This window comes from Magallana gigas, chromosome 1, assembly GCF_963853765.1.
Source record: "Magallana gigas chromosome 1, xbMagGiga1.1, whole genome shotgun sequence".
NCBI lineage: Eukaryota > Metazoa > Mollusca > Bivalvia > Ostreida > Ostreidae > Magallana > Magallana gigas.
This window is the reverse complement of record NC_088853.1, coordinates 10848631-10872866: the sequence shown is the minus strand read 5'-3', so window position 1 is coordinate 10872866 and position 24236 is coordinate 10848631. Positions and strand designations below refer to the sequence as shown.

General features: G+C 33.3%; 1 protein-coding gene across 1 annotated transcript; it reads left to right on the top strand.

Annotated features, from left to right (window-relative positions):
* The first annotated feature begins 10837 nt into the window (after window positions 1-10837).
* On the top strand, window positions 10838-14291 carry LOC117687414 (uncharacterized). Its single transcript, XM_066082710.1, has 5 exons — window positions 10838-11086; window positions 11332-11490; window positions 12536-13242; window positions 13428-13607; window positions 13746-14291. Exons 3-5 carry the CDS (start codon window positions 12973-12975, stop codon window positions 13830-13832), a joined length of 537 nt encoding a protein of 178 aa, XP_065938782.1. The 5' UTR covers window positions 10838-11086; window positions 11332-11490; window positions 12536-12972; the 3' UTR covers window positions 13833-14291.
* The last annotated feature ends 9945 nt before the right edge of the window (window positions 14292-24236 follow it).

Sequence of the window (24236 nt, the reverse complement as noted above, 5' to 3'; positions counted from 1 at the left end):
ACTCATCCATTGGCAGAGATCCATGGGGGGGGAGGGGGGGGGGGGGGGGGGAAGGGGGGAGAGAGGTTAGATGAATTTTTTGACATTTGTTTTGTAACAGCTACATATATGTATATTATACTTTGGATCGGATGTTTTGGAAGAAATCTATCGAATTAAGAAACACACTTGATTAGTAATTTTTAAATGTGGTAATGTACATTTAGTAAGACACGCGAGTTATGTTCCCTTTTCAAGATAAATGAAATCGCCCAACTAAAAGAAAATCGGGTCACACCCCGCTTTGGCGATTTAGTTCCTCCAGTAAACATTCCAGCTCTATAAATATATATTTGTTTTAATCCATACTGATGACTCTCTTGTAATAATGATAATCCAACACCAATTATTTCTTACATTGTACCGTAATAGATAATATGCTACAACTTGTTGCGATGACCCCCTCCCCCTTTTTCACCGTTCAAATATGGTGGAATGCTGATCTATTTTTAAAGCAGGATTACACACGTGCTCTGCAAGGTGACCGTCCCTTTTACTTGAAAACTCTTGCTCGCTGTTGTTATTACATGCCATATAACATGTTCATCAATTATGAACGTAAATGCTGACATTTTAAACATGCATCGGTTAATCTTTTTTGTGAAATATCATGATATTGCTTGTCCCATTGTCTACACTGTTTCGGAGATTGCAACTTTTAAACCTTAGATATGCCTGACGTCATGACGTCAGGCAATCACCTGATTTTTGTTTTCTGATTATGTGGTGATTCCAGGAAAATTTCACTTCCTCCAATTCTCCTCTGATAAGCTGCATGTGGCAGTACTGAACTATAAAGTTCTGAAATGAAACTTGATGTTATTCGTTTCTTGGCTTCAATCAGGGATCTGATTTGTTCATTATCTGCTTCAAATACTGATATCAAACCACACCTATTATCGTGATAGACTGACAAACTGTTAGCAAATGACAAAGGCCTAGGAAACAGAGGATATAACCAAGAGGCCTTAGATTGACATGTCAGAGTCTCAAGTTTGCATTCTTACATTTAGATTCATTTTGACGTCATAATCAGAATTTGAGACTCCTATGACTGCTACCTTGCGTAGATATTTAGAATTATCTATACCTTAGCTCCAGAAGCCCAACTTTTTCATGTGATTGAACAGTGTGATTGAATAGTTAACCTATTAAATATGTTGGTATTTCTAAGTCAAAAGCAAATTTACACGTAAGGTAATCACTAATTGTAAAATGACCATATTTTTTCCTGAATTTTTGAAAACAATAAGAAAAGTATATTCTGAAAAGCAGAACAAAATTGCTTAAAATTCAATTCCCACATTAAAACAATTTTGTTACAAAACCCGATGTTTATTTTAGCTTTTATAGAAGATTTTAAAAACAATCCAGTAAATTACTTGTAGGTGTCCATTCTTAAAAGTAATGGTGTAAAACTGTCCATTCTTGAAAATAATGGACAGAGACAGGTAAAACTGTTAACTTATTGGACGGCTACAGTTCAGTTTGAAGCAAGAATGAAGGCATCACATTTGCAAACAAGGGCACCGCTAATCGGAGCATCCCCTCGCGAGTAATTGTATTGGGGATGCATTATTTAGGAAAATTTAGTTATGTAAATATAAATAGGAGACATTCTACTAACCCTCCATTACTTCACAAACTATATTGTCTTTACCTGTACAAAATCAAATCCAAAATATATTATGTTGTTAATTTGAGCTTTCAGTTTGAATTCACAGAAGAGAAGCGAAAGTAGTTATTGTCAAGTCGTATATAAAATTTGTTTAAAATTTTGTTATTTTAACGATAAATTAAAAAGTTGAAAAAATTGACTTGAAAATTAACATGATTTGTTCTTTTACCATGCAAAATAAGTGTACGAAGTTTGATAAATATCCGTGCAAGGGTTTTCTCCTAAACTTGCTTCCAAGCTGAACACACACACATACACACACACGCGCACAGCAGCGATGCTATATCACCTTCGCAACATGTTCCGCGAGGGAATAATAAAAATATTTAATGTTTAACACCTTGGGAATGAGACAGTTACTAACATGATACATCAAAGAAAAAGGTAGAATACATTATCCAGTATAATTTATATCTACATCATTTTTCAGAATCAGGAATCAAAATTAATGCACTTTATCATATAAATAGATCACATCAGATATGATCAGAATATAGACTATAACAAATTTCACTGCTCTATATGAAAATCATATTCTTCATAATCTTAAACTTAATTGTCGATCATCCAACCAAAATTCTCCCTGGAAAAAGATTCATAAAACTAAACCTTGACTCAATCAGTTCTTTCTCTCACAGAATGGTCAGTTTTTGGCTTTTATCTTTTACAAGAAGAATGGATAAAAAATACTTAAATTGTATTTTACAATCCTTAAAATGATGAATCCATCGATCGGTGCATTTTCTTTTCATAATTCCCCACCATCTCTCTATCCTCTTCAATAAAAAAAGGTTAAAATTTAGAAGCCAAGTTACAGATTTATTATTTATTGTCTGTCAGCTAATTTAATATGAAAACATACATCCAACCAATGTACAAAGTTAAGTGACTATAAACACGTAAAATGTCTCTCAGCAAACATTTAAATTTAGCACCAAATTAAACCTTTAATTTGACCTCTTTTTGTATTTGTGTTTTACTACCTACACTGTCAAAAAATAAATGTAGTCTTTGTATTCCTGTCACTAATGGTTGTTACACATTCCACTCCATCGACCCCCAAAAAAGATATTTCTCACACATTTGCAACAATGGTATAAATTTTGTCTTTTCTTATCTGTACAGTTGGAAATAAAACTGGAAACTCAAAAACATCTGGAAGCTTCTCTCGGATTTTTAGATTATTAACACATCCATCAGAAAAAAAGGATGATTTCTACAGACAATGAGCAATTTTTGGCTCCAAACAAAATAACTCCTTGCATTTTAACATCTGAATCTGAAGAACAAGCTACTCGGTCACCATTAATGGTGTCCGACTCCCATGTATTGTTTGGACTATGGAAAAAGAACATGTTCACTATAAAGCTATTATGTGAAAAACATTTACGTAAACGATTAGCGCTTGGATTAATAACATCTTTCTGTGTCGATAAAGAGATCGTATACAACATGATTTTCAAAGCATAATCACTTTCTATAACCTTTTTGTTAACAATATTTTCTATAAAAAAAATCAACAGACATTCTTCCAATTCTAATGTGAGGAACAAGTGTATTCCAACAAAAAAGGTTCAGTTCTATTTTTAGAATTCATTCACATAGCAACAAATTTGAAAGCCTTTCTTCATGAATGCACATTCAGTATCTTTTGAATAAAAGAATTAATAGATCTTTATGAAATGCACAAAACAACTCAGCATTTTCTCTGATAGACATCATATTTTCTATGTAATTGTCAAAAAATGACAATGCAGACGACAAAACATTTTCTATACTAAATGTAAAAACCATATTCAAGATGATATTGAAGAAAGCAAAAACTCTTCACACTTCTTTTTTAAATCAGGAATGATGTAGAAATTTGTAGAATGTCCTGTACATTTTCCATAGACAGATCGATATCTGTTTCGTAAAGAAACTTAAATCATTGACCTTGTTAGGCCTGTAGAAAAATCACTGCAATTTACTTCATGGTTTCCCTTCCAACTGCTCCAATTTTTTAATTAATCGGGTATGAAAGTACCTACTAATGAATGCGAACACATTAAAGTGTGATACGTACGTCACAATGTTCTTCATTTTCAAACGCTTTCAGAATTCTCCATTCTGATAAAATTAGTTGTTTCATGGATGCGGCATTTTCTCTTTGAATTGTGAACTTGATAAATTCAGTTAAAATGAAAGGGGGTGGAGCTTTGGTGTGCGTTAACTTCCATTGCAATAACTTGTTATCGCACATTCCAAAATAAAAACAGAAAACAACTACAAATTTATTTAAACATATGGAAAGCAAAATATCATAATATTTATGCATGTTCAGAAACCAAAATGACTTTAATGTTTAATTTTCAAAAAATAATCATACAAATCATGCATGACTTCGATTTAAAAATTAAATGAAATCTTAGTTTTCAAATTTAAAACCACGGTTGGCCAAGTCTGTCATGGCCCTTTTCTCAGCTTTTTCGATGGATTCCAATTTTGTTTCACACATATTATCGGCACTCGCAGTTTCTTGGACGTGCGTATTTTCTCCACAGGGGGCTGCGGTTTTCGTTTTCAATACTTTCGGTGCAGGAGGATCCAAAATGTTACTCACATGTTCAGATACTTCTAGACAAGATCGCTTGTACTTAGGGACCGCCCGCTCTGACCTATGGCCCGTTCTCTCCACAATAGCCTGCTCGTCCATCCCAGCGCTGTACAACTGACTGGCACAAGTACGCTTGCCACTGTGGTTAGTAAAGTTTCCAGCGAAACCACCCTTTTTACATATGATCTTCATGAAGCTCTTTATGTTGTTTACACCAACAACTTGCGCACCATATTGAATAGGGTTCCCTGCTAACGGGCGTCTGTAAAACTCTCCGTTGTTTCCAAACGCATCGAGATACTGCTGAAAATAGTCGGCAATGCATCTCTCTCCTTAAAAAATTAATAAAAAATTGAAAAAAAATCATATTAGACCTTAAAAATGAATTTCAACATAATTAAACTCTTTAACGTTTATAAGTATATTTTGACAGACCTACCTGGTTGACGGTAGTGAGGAATATCTTTGCTCTGCAGAGTTAAATGAGCTAGTCCTTCCTTAAACGTCTTGCTAGATCCGCCGACAAAATGTACAGATTTACCTCGCCCATCCTCTCCAGTGGTGACGTTTGCGCAAGTCAGGTCTCTATGCTCATCAAATCCCCTCAGCCCGAAAAGTTTTCGCATGTAAAAGAACAGTGCAAAGTTTCTGCAGTCTTGTTTTTTAAGTAGTTCTCTCTCCCATAGCAACTCCTCATCTCCCGGAGTAATTGGGTCTGCTTGTTTCACTTTTGTGCCTAGTCCTTTAGATAGGAGAAACTTCATTTTAGCGTCTAGAGTTTTTCTGAAATCTGCAAATCTCAAGTTTGAGAACAAGTTAAAGTCGTGTCCCTTAAATACCTCAATAATCCACAGACCAGATAATAAACCGACTTTGGTGGATATTCACTTCCGTCCTTTTTACGAGCGTCACGTACAAAGCGCGTCAATGAATAGCTCATCGTTTAGACATCCATTCGCAGAAGGTCGGGTACGGCATATTCAAGTGTCACACTCCTGTTTTTCTCTTGGCGCCAGTTTTCGAAAACACCAAATGCCCAACGAGTGTTTCTCTTTGTATTTTGATTTTCTTGACTAGAAATATTTCGACATCCGAAATTCCTCCAAAACGCGACTTTGATTCATGGCTGTTTTCTTCAAAATCATTAGTGGCAGTAGATCTATCTCCGTCCAAATCAAAGTCTCCAAACATTTCAACATCAACATTCTGCATTTCGGCACGTGGCGACACTGGGATATCAATGTTCATATCAAATTCGTTTCCGAAACTGTTTCAAGCATACCGTCAACGAGTTCCTCTTCTTTTTCAATTGCATCACAAATCTGTAAAAGAGTTATGTCGTCCTCGGTAAATTGCAAACAGTCAAGTTCATCAAACTTGATAGTCTCAAAGACGTCGTCCATCTTGCGCTGTCCTGCAGAAAATGTCGTTTGCTCGCCAGCTGCGCTATACCACAGTGCTTTGCTATAGTGGGCAGAATTATCAAAAGAAATTTACAGACTTTTCTAGAGTTCATTACATACACTAGAGTACTTAACCGAGGCATTCCAAGCACAATTGGAAGGCCTCGAGAATCAAGCTAGTCTAACACAAGGTAGGCGGGGTTAACCATGATGCAAGTTATTTATAGAACAGTTACTCGTGATAACTGTATTTATCTTACATCCCCATTGGGCGAGACTCGTTGCTGCGCAACTCGTCCCACCCCAATGGGGATGTTAGATAAATACAGTTATCACTCGTAAACTGTTCTCTACATATTACTTAACATATATCTATATTGTTATACATTAGTTCCGACTTTTAACCTTTTCCAATTGTAACCACATTGGTTACAATGGTCAACTTATTCTTAAGTATTTATGTCATGTTACAATGGTTACTGAAGACATTTAATAATTAAGTACATGGTTAGTATTAGGTCAGTGCTGGGAATTGGGTATTTGGGTTAATTAGGGTTTAAGGTTAGTTATTGTTTTGGTTAGTGTTTGGGATTTGGGATAAGGGTAAGGTTGGGTAGGATAAGTTAGGATTTGGGGCTAGGGTAAGAGTTGGGTATATGGTTAGTTAGGATTGGGATAAAGGTAAGCAAGGATTGAGATAAATTAATTTTGGGATAAACATTAGTTAGGGTTAGAATAAAGGTTAGAGATTATTGCTAGTTAGGGTGTGTGTAAGTTAATGTTTTGGATTAGGGCAAGGGGTTCGGTTGCGACTATGGTTTGTGAGGATTTAGAATTTGGGCTAGGGTAATTAGAATTGTAACCAATATAATTGAATGACACTCTGCAAATAATCTAATTACCGTCATTATGTATACTACACAATAGTTATAATAGAAAATATTCTTTATGTGTAACCATTAATTCAAATACAAATAAACCACTCCTAAAGCTGTACTGGCACTGTACCAGTTATCGGCTAAATTTTAATGTTTTCTTTTCGTATTTTCTTATTTCTTGATATTTTTGGATAAAACTTGCCATATTTTAGATAATGAACTCCTTATTTATCAATCTGTAAGTTTATATCATTTTTTAGAACCGCAAACATCTTGTTCATAATTGTGCAATCAGGCGTTCAACTGCGCTACGAATCTCTCGGAAATTAATGAATTCCTTTTGTTTATACAAGGTATATATATTGATATTATATGTCAAATCAAAGAAGGGATATGATAACCTATCACAAAGAGTTACTATTCTATTTTTAACTTATTACGTCATTTTCCCCACTGCTGAAAGTGCAAAGATGTAAAATCAGCGGTAAACAATGATCGTTTAAGCTCATGTTTAAAACATATTCAAGAAAGTTTTCAAGCAAACTTACTTTTCTTTATTCGAAAAAGACGACTGAATTAAAAAATCTTTCCCGTGCTATAAACCCAAAACCTCAGTTTAGCCGATAACTGGTACAGTACCAGTAGCCACGGTATCTTAATAAAAGAATATCACTACTTTTTGATAACACTTGTACGTCATCTCTGTTATCATTGTCAACATGAAAATGAGTTATATAGATGTACGTACTGTAACATGATATACAAAAAGCCATTAAGTAAAGTTTGGTCGAATTAAACAAAAATTTGGCTTTATTCATATTACCTTATTCATTAGAAAACAGTCTGAGTCTTGTTAATTAATAGTTAAAAATGAAAGAGGATAAAAGTCAGGACTAGCAATGAATTCATTATATAGGTAGAGAGCAAAGAATTTACAAATTGTCCATGAAAGAGAAATTCACCCTATCTTGAAAATTATTTCAACGTCACAATATAATAAGTGCCACTTTTAACACATTAAAGAAATACAGGGGTTGATCCAAAAGTAATGTCACACTATGCACCGCGCTTCTCATTGGCGCTGTATTGGATTCATGATACATCCAAATGTTCCCCATCAAAAATTAAATTCGAATTAAAATTTTTATGAAATGTTGTTGAACACTAACAAGATATTGATGTTTAAAGCATGATATATACGTGACATCGCCGCGTCATGAATTTAGGTTTTTATTTAAAGGTTTGTATATATATATATATATATATATATATATATATATATATATATATATATATATATATATATATGAATAAATTACATGCATAAAAATTTGAAAATGCCCCAAACAACACAATATTTTAAAACAGATATGTTATTAACTTGTTCTAACTGTTTTGAAAAATTTGGGACCGTTACTGTTAATTTCTGTTATCTACCCAATGCCTTTTGTTTCTAGATCAAGGGATATAAGGGCTAGACATACAAATAGTGATACGATGCATTGTTTGCTTCGATGGATAGAAATCACTAAAAATGTACTGGAATTGATATATCAATCTAAAATTGAGAATGAGTAAACAGGGTACCTTAAACGTGGTTCCAATACCTGATAAAAGCATGTCGTGTTAATAAATGAATTAGATAGAAGACATACGCTCTGAAGGACAATTAAAGCTGGGTTCTTACGGCAGTGGCAATATCATAAAGCTACGTTCATGAGGTAACAAGTGAACTCGGCACCTGGTTAATTTGGCACCTGCGTAAATAGTGAAGTCGGCACCTGGTAAACTCGGCTCCTGGTAAACTCGGCATCAGGATTTCTGCTGATCTCGGCACCTCGATCTTTTTTTCTTATCAATACTATAAATAAACAAAGAAGAAATACAAAACCTCGTTATTTTTTTTATTATCATAACTCAGATATAAAAAAAAAAACATCGAAGAAACACAAAACCATGATGCAATTGTGACAAATAAAAATTTCACGTATTCCGTGAATAAAAGCAGTTAAAAACAACCAACTGCAAAGAGTATATATATGATTAATATATATGAATGAATGATAATAATTAAATATAAAAACGAAGAAAAAGGGTAGATTTGTAAACATTATAATTTATTTCCTATATAAAACAGTAATATGATTACGTATACACAACATCAAAGGTACTGTACTTAAGCATGTGTTATCCAGTGTGTACCTTGTTTAAATTGCTAAAACAACAAGATGACAGCGGGGTATTTCTAGTAAACATGGAAGGGGCTACCAGGTGCTATTATACGGTGTATTACCCGTACACATAGAAGGGATGAGGTACTAATTATGAGGAGGTTGATGAAGAGACCCTGTCAACACATGGGCTTCCCCATGTCACTTTTTCTTGCGACTTCAAGAAGACAAAAGCAATGGGTGGTAAGTAAAATATATTTTTTACATTATAAACACATATATTTAAAAAAACAAATTTGAAAAGAAAGTAAATATGTAATAACAATGCATATATTAATTGTTTGTATATTTATAAAGTTCACTTGAATCCCCTATAAAATAATATCTACATGTATAATTATGAAACTAATTAAGATATTACCATTAGACTCTGACTATTTATGGAATATTTATGAAATATTTTAATTTTATGATCAAATTGATTATTTTTAAATAGCTGACATTTATTAAAATAGCGTATATTAAATAAAAAAGAGTTTTTATACTTTAAATATATAAAATTTTAAATATAAAATTTATACTTGATTCCCATATCTACATGTATGATTAATATGAAACTTATTAAGAAATCACCAATAGATTCTTACTATTTATATAGTATTTATGAAATATTTAAATATTTTAATTATATGATCAAGGCACTATGCAATATTACTAGTTTAAGATCACTAAAAATAGGAAAATATTTAAATTTACACTGTATAACCCAACTTTCAATGCTACTGAATTTACACGTCTTGTAATACATTGTATTAACTTTCTACAATCAATTATACTTTTGGAAAAATACATGAAATTTCAAAACTATTCAACAATCAATGAAAATATGTTGAAAACTGATTCTCAATCTTCTATCTAGAAAGTTAACCTTTTTCTTGATACTTGTGCTGCAACACAAAAATACTTGTCAAAGCATAAATTCTAAGAATGTATTTTATCTCTGATTAGTGCAAGACTTTTTAGAGGATTGCTTTGAACTCTCCCCCCCCCCTCTCTCTCTCTCTCTCTCTCTCTCTCTCTCTCTCTCTCTCTCTCTGATAATTATAAATGAAAAAACACATATAGAATGTGGCATTAAGTTAAAGCGTAAATTCACATATTGTTTAAATTCATAAAAATGTACTGTATAAGATACCATATTGAATTCTGTTTACACCTAAATAATCACATTTATAGTGTATATATAGTTGTATGTATAGAATTTTAGCAAGTGTAGTGACATTCAGGCTAATATTACACCAGTATGTACATATTTGATAAATGTAGTAATTTTAAGAAAGTAAATGTTATCTAATAGTACATGTAGTATTACATGTATGCAAGGATAAACTAAAAATATAAAATAAATAAAAATAAGCAAAATGTTATAAAAAAAAATTAGATTATCTGCCAGTATCTTGAATATAAATTAGAAAACAAAGTATTTATTTTCATGCAATTGTAGTTTCTCTAGTTTTTTAGAATCAAAAGTGTGCATGACACCCTCCCCATACTACTGGGGACTATACAACTACTGATAGTTCAGAACCCCTTTTACCCCCAGGTACCTTTTTTATGAACATATTTTGCATCACTGACCAGGATATAGATGTATCATTAACTAGAAAAGAACGCCCTCATGTGTGGAAGGTTTCTAATATTACTCCAGTTTATAAAAACAAAGGTATAACCCTGAAGAGCAAGGAATTAAATTACAGACCAATTGCTTTAAGTAATATTTTATGAAAAATTATGGAAATTTTTTTCGTAAATATCTTAGAGCATAATCATTTATCTAAAAACTAATTGGGATTCCTACCCAGAGATTTTACTTTGAAACAACTTTTAGAAATATATAAAAATCTATTATTAGCATTATCTAGACCAATTAAGGAAAATATGTTAAATTAATTTTTTTTATAGATATTTCAAACTGTTTTTTAGTTATGAAAATGAAAATGAATGGTAAAATTTTCCTTGACAAACCTCTAAATATATTTACTTGAATTGTACCTTACAGACAACAAGTAAAACAAACATGAATTTAAATTGCTGTATCAATAATTTGATATTTAATTTTCCAGGACATTGTCATTGATCGCTAATTTGATGTGCCTGAACCAGTTGTGGAACGGTCCGTGCAGGATGAGTCCCTCCACGATACCACCATTCCTGTTGACGATGCAGAGGACATCATGGTGGAGTATTACATGGTAGACTCTGGCACAGAACGAGGCAAAAGGAAACTGGTTGATAGCACTTGATTTAGCTACACCGTAAAGGTAAGGCCAAAGGAAAGGGGAAAACGTAAAAGCTCATTTTAAAAAAAAAAAGCCGACCTACATTATTTTAAAATTAGATGAAATAGGAAACAAACATATTTTTTTTTTGGCCTAAGATAATTTGTTAAAACAGAGCAGAATTTACGCTATGTGCAAATCATTAAATGTCAAAGCTGCCTGAGGTTGAAATGGATCTAATGATGTTACAATACTCAATTCTATCTAAAATTTTTTTACAAAAACAGAAGAACGACCATGTTTTGTGGAGGTGTACCAAACGGTCCAGGACTATCAACTGCCCCGCCACAATTATCCAGGATGGAGATAATTACAGACCAGGGCAAAAGCAGCACATCCATGCAGGGGACCCAGGATGTCATATTGCACTGAGGATTAAAGCAGAGGTATATTAATTTGAAAATTATATAATGATTTTTATTGACTTAACGTAGCTCGCGGGTTTGCTGACGTCACAATAGGATTCGACGTAAAGAGTTTACCGTCATATGAAACTCATACATTTCTTTTAAAAATAACAAATAATCTTTAGAAACATAAAATGAAATATTTCAAAGAGCTAAATTGGAGTTTGTACAAACATTTATAATTATCAAGTGCTAAAAATGTAAAGACTTGACATACATGGTCGCATTTATTTCTATAAGGTATGAGTGTGCGTTGGAACTCTAAATCTAATCTAAAATCATGTTTAGACAAGTACATTGTAATTTAATTGAACCGTATGCATTATCTTCGCTCGTTTTATAATTATAAATTTTGTATTTTCAAATACCGATCTAACTATTAAAGTTGTTTTGGCTTTAGCTAGTTATCGTATACAATTACAAACTAATTAATATGTCAAAAGTTGTATGGTAATTATCTTTGCATTGAATGATTGACTCAAAAAAAAGTTTGGAGCATAGTTTTGAAATGCGGTTTTCAACTAAGATATGCATTTTACTATATATTTCATTGAAATGGCTTTGCTTGATTTTATCGGCGAAACTGTGTTTGAATCACGATAACATTATTACTACGTAGACGAATCTCAAATAAATTTTAGAAATAAATCTCTGAAACCTATCAATCACGCGGACAAATTTTTAGGGTAGGTCTTCTCACAAGCAGTAAACCCGCGAGCTACCTTAAGTGTTTAATAATAAATATATGATCTGTTACCTAGACAAATTGTGAAAAATTACCAACCACAATAGATTTTATTTCACAATATAAGGAACTTTCAAATTTAATTTCCATATATAATATACTGTGCCACATAGATATATGGCAGAATGAGATAAATTTCGTTTGAATTTGGTTATTTGCAAACATAGCGAAACTTCACCTTTGTAAAAAAGTATTCAGTAAGTTTGTTGGTAAAAACACCAAAACTTTCTTTTATTTATATCATAACAAATAATAATTAAGCAATCAATATTATTTCAGGTCAAACAGCAGGCCAAACAAGCTAAATTTGAGGAGAGAAGTTCGTCCATTGTGGAAAAAGCCATCACGACCAATGGAGATATATCAGCACCAGCTGGCAGCAGGCCAAACCCAGGGTACCTGGTTAGAACCGCCAACAGAGTTCGACAGATGGACAGACCCAAAAACCCATCTGACCTGCATGACGAGATGGGTTACATTGAGAAAATCATAACCAATGTTATCCAATAATTATATGCTTTACTCAATTAAGGTCAGGCAAGACATATCTTCTACTATTATCTTTCACCACAAGGTGAAATTGAATTTATTAATTGTTACATCACTTGGAATAGTTTATGCTTTATATACCAAAAATCCCCAGGTTGGCTGCAAGCCAATCAAAGTAATCAACATTTAAATAATATGTTCATGAATCAACTATTTTTTGCAGTTAGATGGACTTCTTGGAGAGGCATGCTCCAGGATTCCTGCGCCGGGACCTATTGGTTGGGGACAGAAGACATCTGATCTTCTTCACCGAGAGGCAGCTGGATCTTCTGGCTAAAGCAAAGACCTGGTATATGGACGACACCTTCCGCTGTGTGAACCACCCCTGGAAGCAGATGTTTTCCATCCACGGATTTGTAAAGTCTGGTCAGCACATTAAGCAGGTTCCTTTGGTGTTTGCCATTATGTCAGGGAAGAGACAGGATGATTACTACCAGGTAATGTCTCTGATTGTACTTTCTGCAAAACCAATATTTACGCTCTTCTACCTGGATAGAGCTATGCAGAGTTCCCACCATGGCTTCAAAAGATGACAATATGTATTTTTTTCTATAACAATACACAATATAATTAAATACACACCTTAAAAGTTGAGGCTATATATTTTCTTTGCATGTTGCAGGTGCTGCGGTTCATTGACCAGCAACTCCCAGAAAGCATTGCTTTGGAGGGATTTGTTGCAGATTTTGAAGCAGCACTGTGGAAGGCCTTAAAGGACCGGTTCCCTGGAACACCCATCCAAGGCTGTGTGTTCCACTGGACACAGGCAGTGTTTAGGAAAGTCCATGATCACGGACGTCAGGTAAATGTAAATTCTAATGCACTTGAATGCAATTCCTACAGGTAAAACTTAATTATTAATTCAGTATTTATCTGATACATTTTGTAAACAGCACAGATAGCATTTCTTAGGTACAATATGTTAGCAATTGGTTTTTAGCAATTTGGTATGGCAATGCTGTTGTCCATGAATGACTACAGGACGTGGATTCATTCTTCAAGATCCATCACTGGAGTGTGTTCATGACGTCCATCCGGACGAACAATGATTGGAGGGATGGCACAACCGCCTAAACACCAGTGTTGCCACCAAGGGATCGGTTCCCTTTTACCATCTTCTTCTTGTTCTGCTTCGGAAATCGACCAACATCACAGTGCAGATGAAGATGGTATCTGAAAGTGCAGATGAAGATAGTATCTGAAGGGAAGATGCAGAGATTCCAAAGGAAGAGGACATCACAGGTGGAAGGTCGTGTCTTCAAACTATGGAACAACTACTGTGAAAGATCGATCACTGCGAGTGAACTGTTAAAGGGCTGTGCTTCTATTTATGGACCACCAGCTTTGAACATGTGATTCGTTCAGATATCGTGATATCGACAGCTGTGCCCCTTCGTGAAATGTGCATCTTGTAATGTAAAAATGTCTTTAACTTATTAAGTATGTTTGTTATTGTCACTGCATTTAAAATATATTGATTTGTTTTATTGAGTTTTTTTTAATCAAAATTTCTATTACTGTTTTTGTTATTCGTTGTGCCTATGTTTAAAATTCATAATGAATAAAAGATGGATGTAGCTAAGAATATAATAATCGTTGTTGTTCTTGAAAGGATTTTAATGAATTAAATTAGACAAACTTATAAATGAGTTAATTGAACATACAACTACAAGCAATAGTATAGTTCACACAGTATCAACAATTTCAGTGGCAAGTGATAAGGTAGCTCTTTAATGGTAAAAAAATGTAGTAAACATACTACAATGCAAGAAATTAAGGACATGATAAGAAAATAATTTAAAAACCACAAATTAATCATTTCTGATATTCAATCTGTCTCCTTTATTTATTTCTGCCTATAGTAATTATTGTAAACTTTTTTAACTACATTTAGCAATAATATGGTTATATGGATTAATTGCCTCAATTCACCTTTTATCTAGGCCTATTTTCTCAGTAATTAGCTTGGAGCGCCTCTGATATGCTCATTGATGAATGTGAAGAACATCGCGCCAAGATGAAACTAAACTGGTCATATAACAACCAAATGTGCAAATGTTCATAAAATTTTCATATTTAGAAAGATTAATTCTTACATAATTGATATCAATTCATTCAATTCAAAATATATGTTAAGCCAGTAGCTAGTGAATTATTTCGTATCTGTTGATAAATGTGGTCGTAAGTAATAAATTACATTGAAAAACTCACATTTCTTCATAAACTGACATTTCCATGATAAAGATACAGTCAAATACATTGTGTAATAAATGTTTTTTTTTCAAAAATGTGTGTCTAGAAACAAAAAGATAAATGAATACTATGCAAATGCCGAATTCACCAGATGCCGAGTTTACCAGGTGCCAAGTTTACCAGGTGCCGAGTTTACCGGATGCCGAATTCACTATTCTCGGTGTCGAGTTCACCAGGTGCCGGGTTCACCAGCATTCGTACATGACTTCTTGAAGAGATATTGACAAACGTATCGCACATTGAATAATCCAATATACTTCTTCATCGATTACAAAAACATTAATTAGATATACATTAATTAGTTATGTAATAAACTTTATTAAAAAAATGATCAAAAAATGTAATATAGACCATCCGGTCGAATTTATATAGAGTACTAAATTACGAAATTCTACCAGAACGTCAAAGATCTAGAAATGACGTCGCTAGCGTGCGGCGACTATCGTTACATATTGCTCCAGAAAATATATTATCTTCAGAAATGATAATCACAATGCATTAAAATTTTCAGGTCTGTAATGTGAAATAAATAAATTTCAGGTCTTAATTGAATTAGGTAGATATTTGAAAACACGAATTTTTGTCACTTTACCCGGTTTTTCCATGATTCTATCGCATCTGTGACATTCCTTTTGAACCAACCCTCGTAGAATGGTGAATCTTGCTGCATTTTTCAAAAAGAGTAACTGTATACTTAAGAATTAGACAAATAATCAAAGAAAATGAGCTCGCCCTCCAGACGGTCACATTATTGTTAGAAGCTATATTGACATGTGCAATCAACTGCATCAATTAAATATGCATGATAGACAAACCTTCATATTAAATAGAATAAGCTAGATTTTAAATCATAATGTCACATCATTATCACTATTGAAATAAATGTTGTCCAATACTATTTCAACAGAATGATGAAATCGTCATAAAAAATGGGCATGATGAACATGCTTGTAATGGTATGAATAAGATAACATGCTGACACACCTTCAAACAACACTCATTAAACATGATTCTATAATTAATTTATATAAAACTCATTTTATACGTGAATAAACTTAAAAATACAATACGAACATTTCTTAAATTATGTAGTGAAATGTTTAATAAATATATAAATGCAGGTTTCTGCATTCATCAAAAAGGTACAATCTGGCGTGAATGTATTTCCAGTATGTCAAAGAAAGCGGCAAAATGAGGAAAACATGAAATACATACGTCTTCCTTTGTTTAAACAGATATTTTAATTCGTATTTCTTTAGATAATGGCTATATATTCGTGACAAAAAAAAACAAACCCAAAATATAGCCATACCTGTCTGCGCGTAATAGATCCCCCGTGGCCTGGCAAGCATGTGATCTAATATTGTCGCGCTTCTGGCATCTGCATCCTAAAATATCTTGCCCGATTCATGGCCTTTTAAATCTTGGCCGAATCTAGATCACCTCAAATTTTGGAGAGTAAATCCTGATCTTTTGAAATCTTGGGAAATAAATCTTTATCTTTTAAAATCTTGGGAAATTAATCTTGGCCATGCAATTTTGGGATAGAAAATCATGACCGGTGATGAATAGTCAAGATTGAAATCACGACCGGCCAAGATAAGATGGTCATGTTTAAACTTGACTTGGCCAGGATTACCATCATTGGATGCCCGGCTATTATGGAACGCCATGGCTGCCTTATGTTAGATGATTTTATGATATGCTGTGGTTTCATTATTATATGCTGTGGATTCATAATTATATGCTGTGGGTTCATAATTATATGCTGTGGGTTCATAATTATATGCTGTAGGTGTATTATAATTTATTCTGTTGGTTTATTCGAAACTAGCTATTCGAATCCGGATTTCTCGTTTTGGCGTTTACATTTACAAGCACAAAAATGGCGGCAACTGTAACATTAGTAACGTTGGACTTGGAGGATGTTTTTGGCTGATTTTGACTTGAAAAATTCAAATCGGAAAGAATTGACTTGAGTAACATTATTTTTAGTCATCTGATTTTGACTTATATACATAATGAACTTTTTTGGTAAAACCAAAAATTTTGTTACAAAAATTCTAATATATTTGTGCATTTTCAACAAAAGGTTGTGTATTGCAGCAAGTTTTTCTTCTAATCATTTCTAGCTGAATTGTTATGTATGTGAAAATACAAAGAATGCCTACAAAGAAAAATCAAAACAGTATAAAACTGACATCAATCAGAGTTACAAATTTTCAGCAGATGCTTCATCATTTAAAATCGATTCCTCGTCCAGTGCTTGTACTGATGAATTATTTAATCGCAGAAGTCTTGCTCTATTTAATCTCTTTCTTATAATGCAAGCTATTGAAGCACAAAAGCATCCAATTGATATTGCTGACAAGCAGGTAGGTATAACTAAAAGCAAGAGAAAATATGCTAGGTCTCTTTTGCATTTAACTTAAATTCTTCATAATATTTAGGATACAATACATTGATCCGTCTCTTTTTTTTATAGCAAAATTTTTTAACAATAACTGATGCAAGAATAAAAGTGGTAGCCAGAACTGCAAAGATAACTGAAAGAAAAGAGTTTACACAACTTCCTCATATATACTATCACTGTCTGTGCGAGGCCGTAAATAACCTTCAGAATCAAAAGAATCCATTGAAATATGTGAACTTGATCCAGTATATATTGGACTCCTCAGAAACCGAATTTGTTTTATTTTGATATATATAACATTCTCAAAATAATTATGATAAAAATATTGTAAAGAGTGACAGACAAAAAGAAGAAATAGATAAATATTTACTTAAAAGTGGTCAATGTCGTCATCCCTTCTTCTCCATGCGGTTTGGTAGTCGTAGGTGGCTGAAATATTAAAAAAAAACTATAGAAGGGTTCGAGATTAAATTAAAGTTGGTTGATATTTTATATAACATCACTATCATCTTGTGTTGTGGATTCTACTCTTGAAAATAAATAAAAAATATTAACCTCAAATTTTGGGATGGATTTTTTATGTTTGACTGTAGTATGGGTGGTATGGGGGGTCTTCTATAATTAATAATAAATTGCAGAAAAATAATAATAATTATCAACCTTCACTCCCTTGGTGGATCTAATAAATGTGCAATGTAGCAAGGCTAGGTGTGTTTTTGTTTACAATAAAGTTATAAAACATGTAGAAAAGTCACACTATAAGAAAAGCAGTAATGATATCCCACACATTAATTGAAGAATTATTTTGAAGTACCTTTTCTGTTGATCCTGTGGTTGAGGGGCGGCTGTGGCTGATGAGACGGTTGTGGCTTGTGAAACGTAAGAGGGGAATGGTCTTTGATTCTGTGGCTGGGGGATGATTATGGCTGGATAGATGGGATAAGGGAGTGGACTTCTTTGAAAGAAATGATGTCCTGTCTTTGATATTTAAGGTTTTGTATCAAAGTGTTTAAATATATATCTGTACAAAATACAGATCGAATTTTGTTATTAGGGCCCCGCAAGGATTTGCGGGTGCCCTATAGTAATCACTCTGTCCGTCCGTCTGTCACTTTTCCGTCCACAAATTTTCTGTTTTTTTCTAATAACTTTTTTTACGGTTGCCCAATCAAGTTCAAATTTGGTATGGTAGTTTAGTAGGCAGAAATACATTTTTTGATGCTAAGTTTGGTTATCTATGTCTTCTGGTTTGGAGCTGGGGTGGTGGGGTAGATTCCTTAACTATGCATAAGAATGAATAAGCAAAGAGAGATAACTGCATAAGAATGAATGGGCAAAGAGAGATAACTGCTGAGAATGTTACCATTGTATACATGGAAGGCTGTGCAATATTTGTCCTTTGGGATTAATTAACCTTCCACAGGAAGAAAATCCTAAGCTTTATCTGTATCTGTCACATTGAGATTAATTACTGCACTGCCTGTGTCTGCAAATGAACTTTGTTTTGAAGTTAGGTCAATTTTGATTGATGTGTAGTATTGTGTACATTCTTTGAAATATGGATTTAAAATATAATATTCATACTTTATTTTGGTTAAAATACCGTACACAATGATTTATGATAATTTTATTGAATTCTAAAATCAAGAAATATATTAAGATATCCCTTTTCACTATTTTATTTTTTAATTATTTATTTCATTTTTTTCTGCCTTAATGCTGTTAATTTTAACAGGTAATCAGATAATAACCCCATTCTGTCATGTCTGAAAAAAAAAATCTTATTGCAAATTTAGAAGAAAAGGATGAGAGAGCAGAACAATTATTCTCCTGGGATTAATTATCTTGCCTGCTGCAGAAAATTTAGAGGCTTATCTCTATCTGTCATATGAAGATTAATGAACACATTTGTCTTCAACTGATGTTTGTTTTGAAGTTGAGGTCAACCCTGGGTGATATAATGTATTTGCATTCAATGAAGGCTTGCATTTTATAAAACACCTGTTTAAATCTTTTTTAAATACACATTTAATTTAGTTTTTTTTTATATGACATGAGGTTATCCCTGTTTAATGCAGATACAAGGTTACTATTTAGAGTTTTTGGACATTTAGGAATTATCTTGAAATTTAAAAAATACCGTTGCTACTTATGATTTTCATATTTTTTTTTACCACCTTTTATATATTGCAGTTCTTTACATCTTATGCCGGGCATTTACTTTTCATCACTGTTAATATAAAGAGGATGGAATTCAAAGTTTTTTTTCACTTCTCTATATAAATTGTCATAGCGGGGCCCTTCCTGACTGGTCAGTTTTCTAGTTAATTTCAAATTACATGTATTACTGTGTATTGTTTACACAAATAACAATATAAATAATTCTCACATTATATGTTGAATTTATTTAAAGTACGTTTTCACCTGTAAATTATCACTCCCATGCGTTAATAATTTGTTACTGGTATGAATAACACAGGGAAATTTAAACATCCACCTTTCAAACAGTCTTACTCTATACAGAAAAGTTTCATTAATTGTGTAAAACGATTTATTTATACTCTATATAATATTGAACTGTACTACTACTAGTAAGAAAGAGATTATTAGACAGTTTGAATGTAAATATTTTATCGAAAATTGTCTTCAAATATCAAATTTTTATCGTTGTCAATTTTGTTAAATTGTAGAACTGTAACAGTTTTGGGAAAGTAAAGATGTCATTGACCGAATTTCAAGACTTTGAAAAAATTCTCTTTCACACCACCGAACTTTTTAACCAATCCAACTATCATTTTAACGAGTTCATGAAATTAAAAGAGCAATGTGAAAGCATGCAAAACTATGTAAAAAGTATAACGGTGAAACATAGGCTCCATGCATAAGCATTTTAGGTAAACTTCCAAAGTTCTTATGACATTGTCAATTTGTTAAATTACTGAATTTTGAAATTAGAAAAAAAAACCATCAGCGTTAAACTCATTTATGAAATTCAACACTGTATAGTTTAATAATTTTAATAAGTTAGCAATGTAACGTACACACAGCACATAATAATAGCATATAATAATAGACCCACAGCATATAATTATAGAACCACAGCATATAATAATAGAACCACAGCATAAAATAAAATCACCTAATATAAGGCAGCCATGGCGTTCCATAGGCAATGATTGGAGATTGAATTACTATGAATATAGAAAACATGACATTGGGGTACCCCTCTGGCCGGGATTGTAAACATGACCGCCTAAGATTGAATTGCTATGAATGCATACAACATGACTTTGGGGTTCCCGTGTGGCCGATCATGACCGCCCAAGATTGAAGTTCTATGAATATATAAAACATGACCGCCCAAAATTGTATTACTATGAATATATAAAACATGACCGCCCAAAATTGTATTACTATGAATATATAGAACATGACCGTCCAAGATTGAATTACTATGAATATATAGAACATGACCGCCCCAGATTGTATTACTATGAATATATAAAACATGACCGCCCAAGATTGAATTACTATGAATATATAGAACATGACCGCTCAAGATTGAATTACTATGAATATATAGAACATGACCGCCCAAGATTGTATTACTATGAATATATAGAACATGACCGCCCAAGATTGAATTACTATGAATATATAGAACATGATTTGGGGGAGGGGGGGGGGGGGGGTCCCATGATTGAAAACATGATTGACTAAGATTGAATTATACTTTGAAAATAATGAACGTCCCTTGTGGCTTTCCATACATTCCAGCCCTATCTGCAGAGATTTGTCAAAGTATTTTTAGAGTCCATGTCAACATTTAAATAAGAGAAATGAAGAAAACCATCGTCAAAGTGAATATAGACCGGCATTGTAACCGGTTATTGTACCTCTTCAGAAGCTTTGTGTGGAAGAATCACAATTCAATCCTAATAAGAACTGTCCTGTCCAATCCTATCTAACTACAAAAACAATATGAGAAATGCTTATGGTTTATAGCTTTGAACTTTTATTCACAATAGAGATGTTAAATAAAGACAAATTAAAGGCAAATATTTCAATAAGAATTGAATTGCTGTTAATGCAATTTAAACGTGCAGTAGACCATTTCTTTTTGTGATCGACTTCGGACGATCACAGTTGTGTCCATATGAGGCATCCGGCAAATTTAACTATTTGCGCACGCATTGCGCCTTTTACTATTTTATTTACTATGCAATGACAACCTTATTTAAATCTTTAATTAGACGTAGATTACTGAAAACGGTAATCTTATCCGTTTACCCTGAAAATAATACATTTATAGAGTTACGTACATAATGATTCAAATCTTTTTTTCATATATGCGGAACAATATTCGTTGAAAGAATAATTCGCCTACTAAAAATAACACTCATTCATGCCTTGCCATTTCGGAAATCAATAAAACTGTGCTATATATGGTTTACTGCATGTGGTTAATTGTATTCAGCGCATCCGCGCGCCCATCTCATCTCTTTTATTCCAAGTAATATCTCCCCGTAGTAAAACACTCAAATGACGTCGATTTTTCTATATTTTTAAGCATTATCGCTTACTTCCATGTCAAGAAATTTCGACCCCGAATAATAATTACATGTACATTGACAAATAGTTTTGATAGTAGTATAGAGGGGGACATTATACCCCACTTTTTGAGGTTCAAAAAATTTGAGGTTCAGTGTAGACCAGGAAGGTAATTAGGGAGGAGCGTAGCAGGAAGTTGATAAGTAGTATTAATGCGAGGATTAGAATGATGAACAACGTTTCTTCGTTATTTATTTCATTTCATTTGATTTATGAAAATATGAATTGTTGAAGTAGACATTTTTAAAGAAAAAACTATTCCAACGGAATACAACATATGACTTTATTTAATTAAACCTTGAAATATCAATTGTATTGAGTATATTACACAATCGTGACTCTCGGTGAAATACTCTTGTAACAGCTTGATCACACTTGTTCTCATGTAAACAATAATACTAATTATATATTAAAACTATTCAGAGTAATATGGTGTATTAAAAAAGAGAAACAAATCTGATTTTTTAATAAAAATGATTTTATTCAAATATATAGACATATTAAAATCGAATCCACGTTGTTTGAAGTCTGTAACGAGATTTTGGTTTAATGTTTTTATTTTCAATGGTTTTTTTCTTTTTGAACACTGGCTTTTCTGTGATAAGCGATTCCTCGGATTCCCTCGTAGATAGATTGGCTGATGTTGTTTCAGGCTTTATCGAGTCCTCGGATTCGGTTTGAGTTGACATGTCAAGGTTCTGTGATTCCTCCGGGTGTGGTAGGGCTATCATGTTTTCAGATACATTTTCTGCCACGACTCTCTCCGAGTCTGCTTCGGAATTCGCGCGATGTGTCTCCTGGAGTGTCTTGAGACGGCTGTACTTCTCGTAAGGTATCAACACAGATTTCTGCATCACGTCCACCATTTTTCGGGAAAGGTTTTACGATTTTTAACAAGGTTATGATGCCGAGTTGATTTCTTTTTTAGTAACCTCCTTTTATTTTTTTGGGCGTCTTTTAGTCGCCTAATACGACGTTCGCGGCTATTTCTCCCAACACGTTTAATTGGTCTCTGGTGATGGAACTTAATATCAATTTTCTTTGTGCGGGATTTGACTGAAGCAAAAATTCTAAAAAAAAAATGTCTCTGTTGTCTGACAGCAGAAGTCATTATAATTATCTTATACCAAAGGTCTACATTTGTTCTTATAAACATGAGTATAATGTAGGGTCCTCTCCCGGAAATATATCTGTTCTGAGTCTAAATTTATCGTCGCCTCGAGGTGACGTGTCTACCACCAGGTAACCGAAGGGACGCTTAGTTGCATCTTTGTAAGCCTCCATCAAGAGTTTAGAACATCCCGGATATAAATTGTACATATACAGTTGGTATTGTTTTTTATTAATATTCTTGTACTTCAAAATTATTACTTAAGAGCTTATACATTATACATTTGGGGGAATGTTCAAGTAGCCATGACCATCTTGTATAAACATATCAGTGAACCTCTGCTTCACTTCGAGTAAGAATTCATGTTCATTAAATTGTTCTTTACAGTTCCATATATATCCAAAACCTAAATTGTTAATCAATTGTTTTATGTACGAGAGCCAACAATTACGCGACGTCAAGGCGACGTAGACCCGACGAAATCCATAATTGCGGATACGCGTAAACTAGAAGGAAATAGTGCATTCGGATCCACAATTATGGACCAAGAAAAGTTTCAAACCGTCAAATTCGTACATGATAAAGGAAAGGCCATGATGGAGACAAGTGAACCCGCTTTTAAGAAATTATCTACACTTTTCGACGAGGAAGAGCTTTTCGAAATTGGAAAAAGTAAGAAAAAATTAAAACTGAATTTACCCATTCAGATCGGTTACTTCATCTTGCAGTATGCAAAACTGCACATGTTACAGCTCTACTATGACTTCATGGATAGATTTGTAGACCGTGCAGACTTTGAATACTGCGAGATGGACACCGACTCTGCCTACATGGCCATTTCGGGACCCACCTTTGAGTCTGTGATTAAACCTGAATTACGACAGATTTACGATCACAGTCTCAAAGGTCACTGTGTCGACAGTTTAGAGATCGAGGCGGACTGCGACTGGCATTGGGTTCCTCGCACATGTTGCGAGAGACACGCAAAGTTCGATCGTAGAACGCCTGGACTCTTCAAAATTGAATTTGAAGGTGACGAAATG

What these genes read in the sequence shown, in the direction of transcription:
- LOC117687414 (XM_066082710.1), top strand. Translation starts at nt 12,973, where the DNA reads ATGGACTTCTTGGAGAGGCATGCTCCAGGATTCCTGCGCCGGGACCTA. An exon ending in GACAGGATGATTACTACCAG is followed by an intron (nt 13,243 to 13,427) that starts GTAATGTCTCTG and finishes TGCATGTTGCAG; the next exon opens with GTGCTGCGGTTCATTGACCA. An exon ending in TCCATGATCACGGACGTCAG is followed by an intron (nt 13,608 to 13,745) that starts GTAAATGTAAAT and finishes ATTGGTTTTTAG; the next exon opens with CAATTTGGTATGGCAATGCT.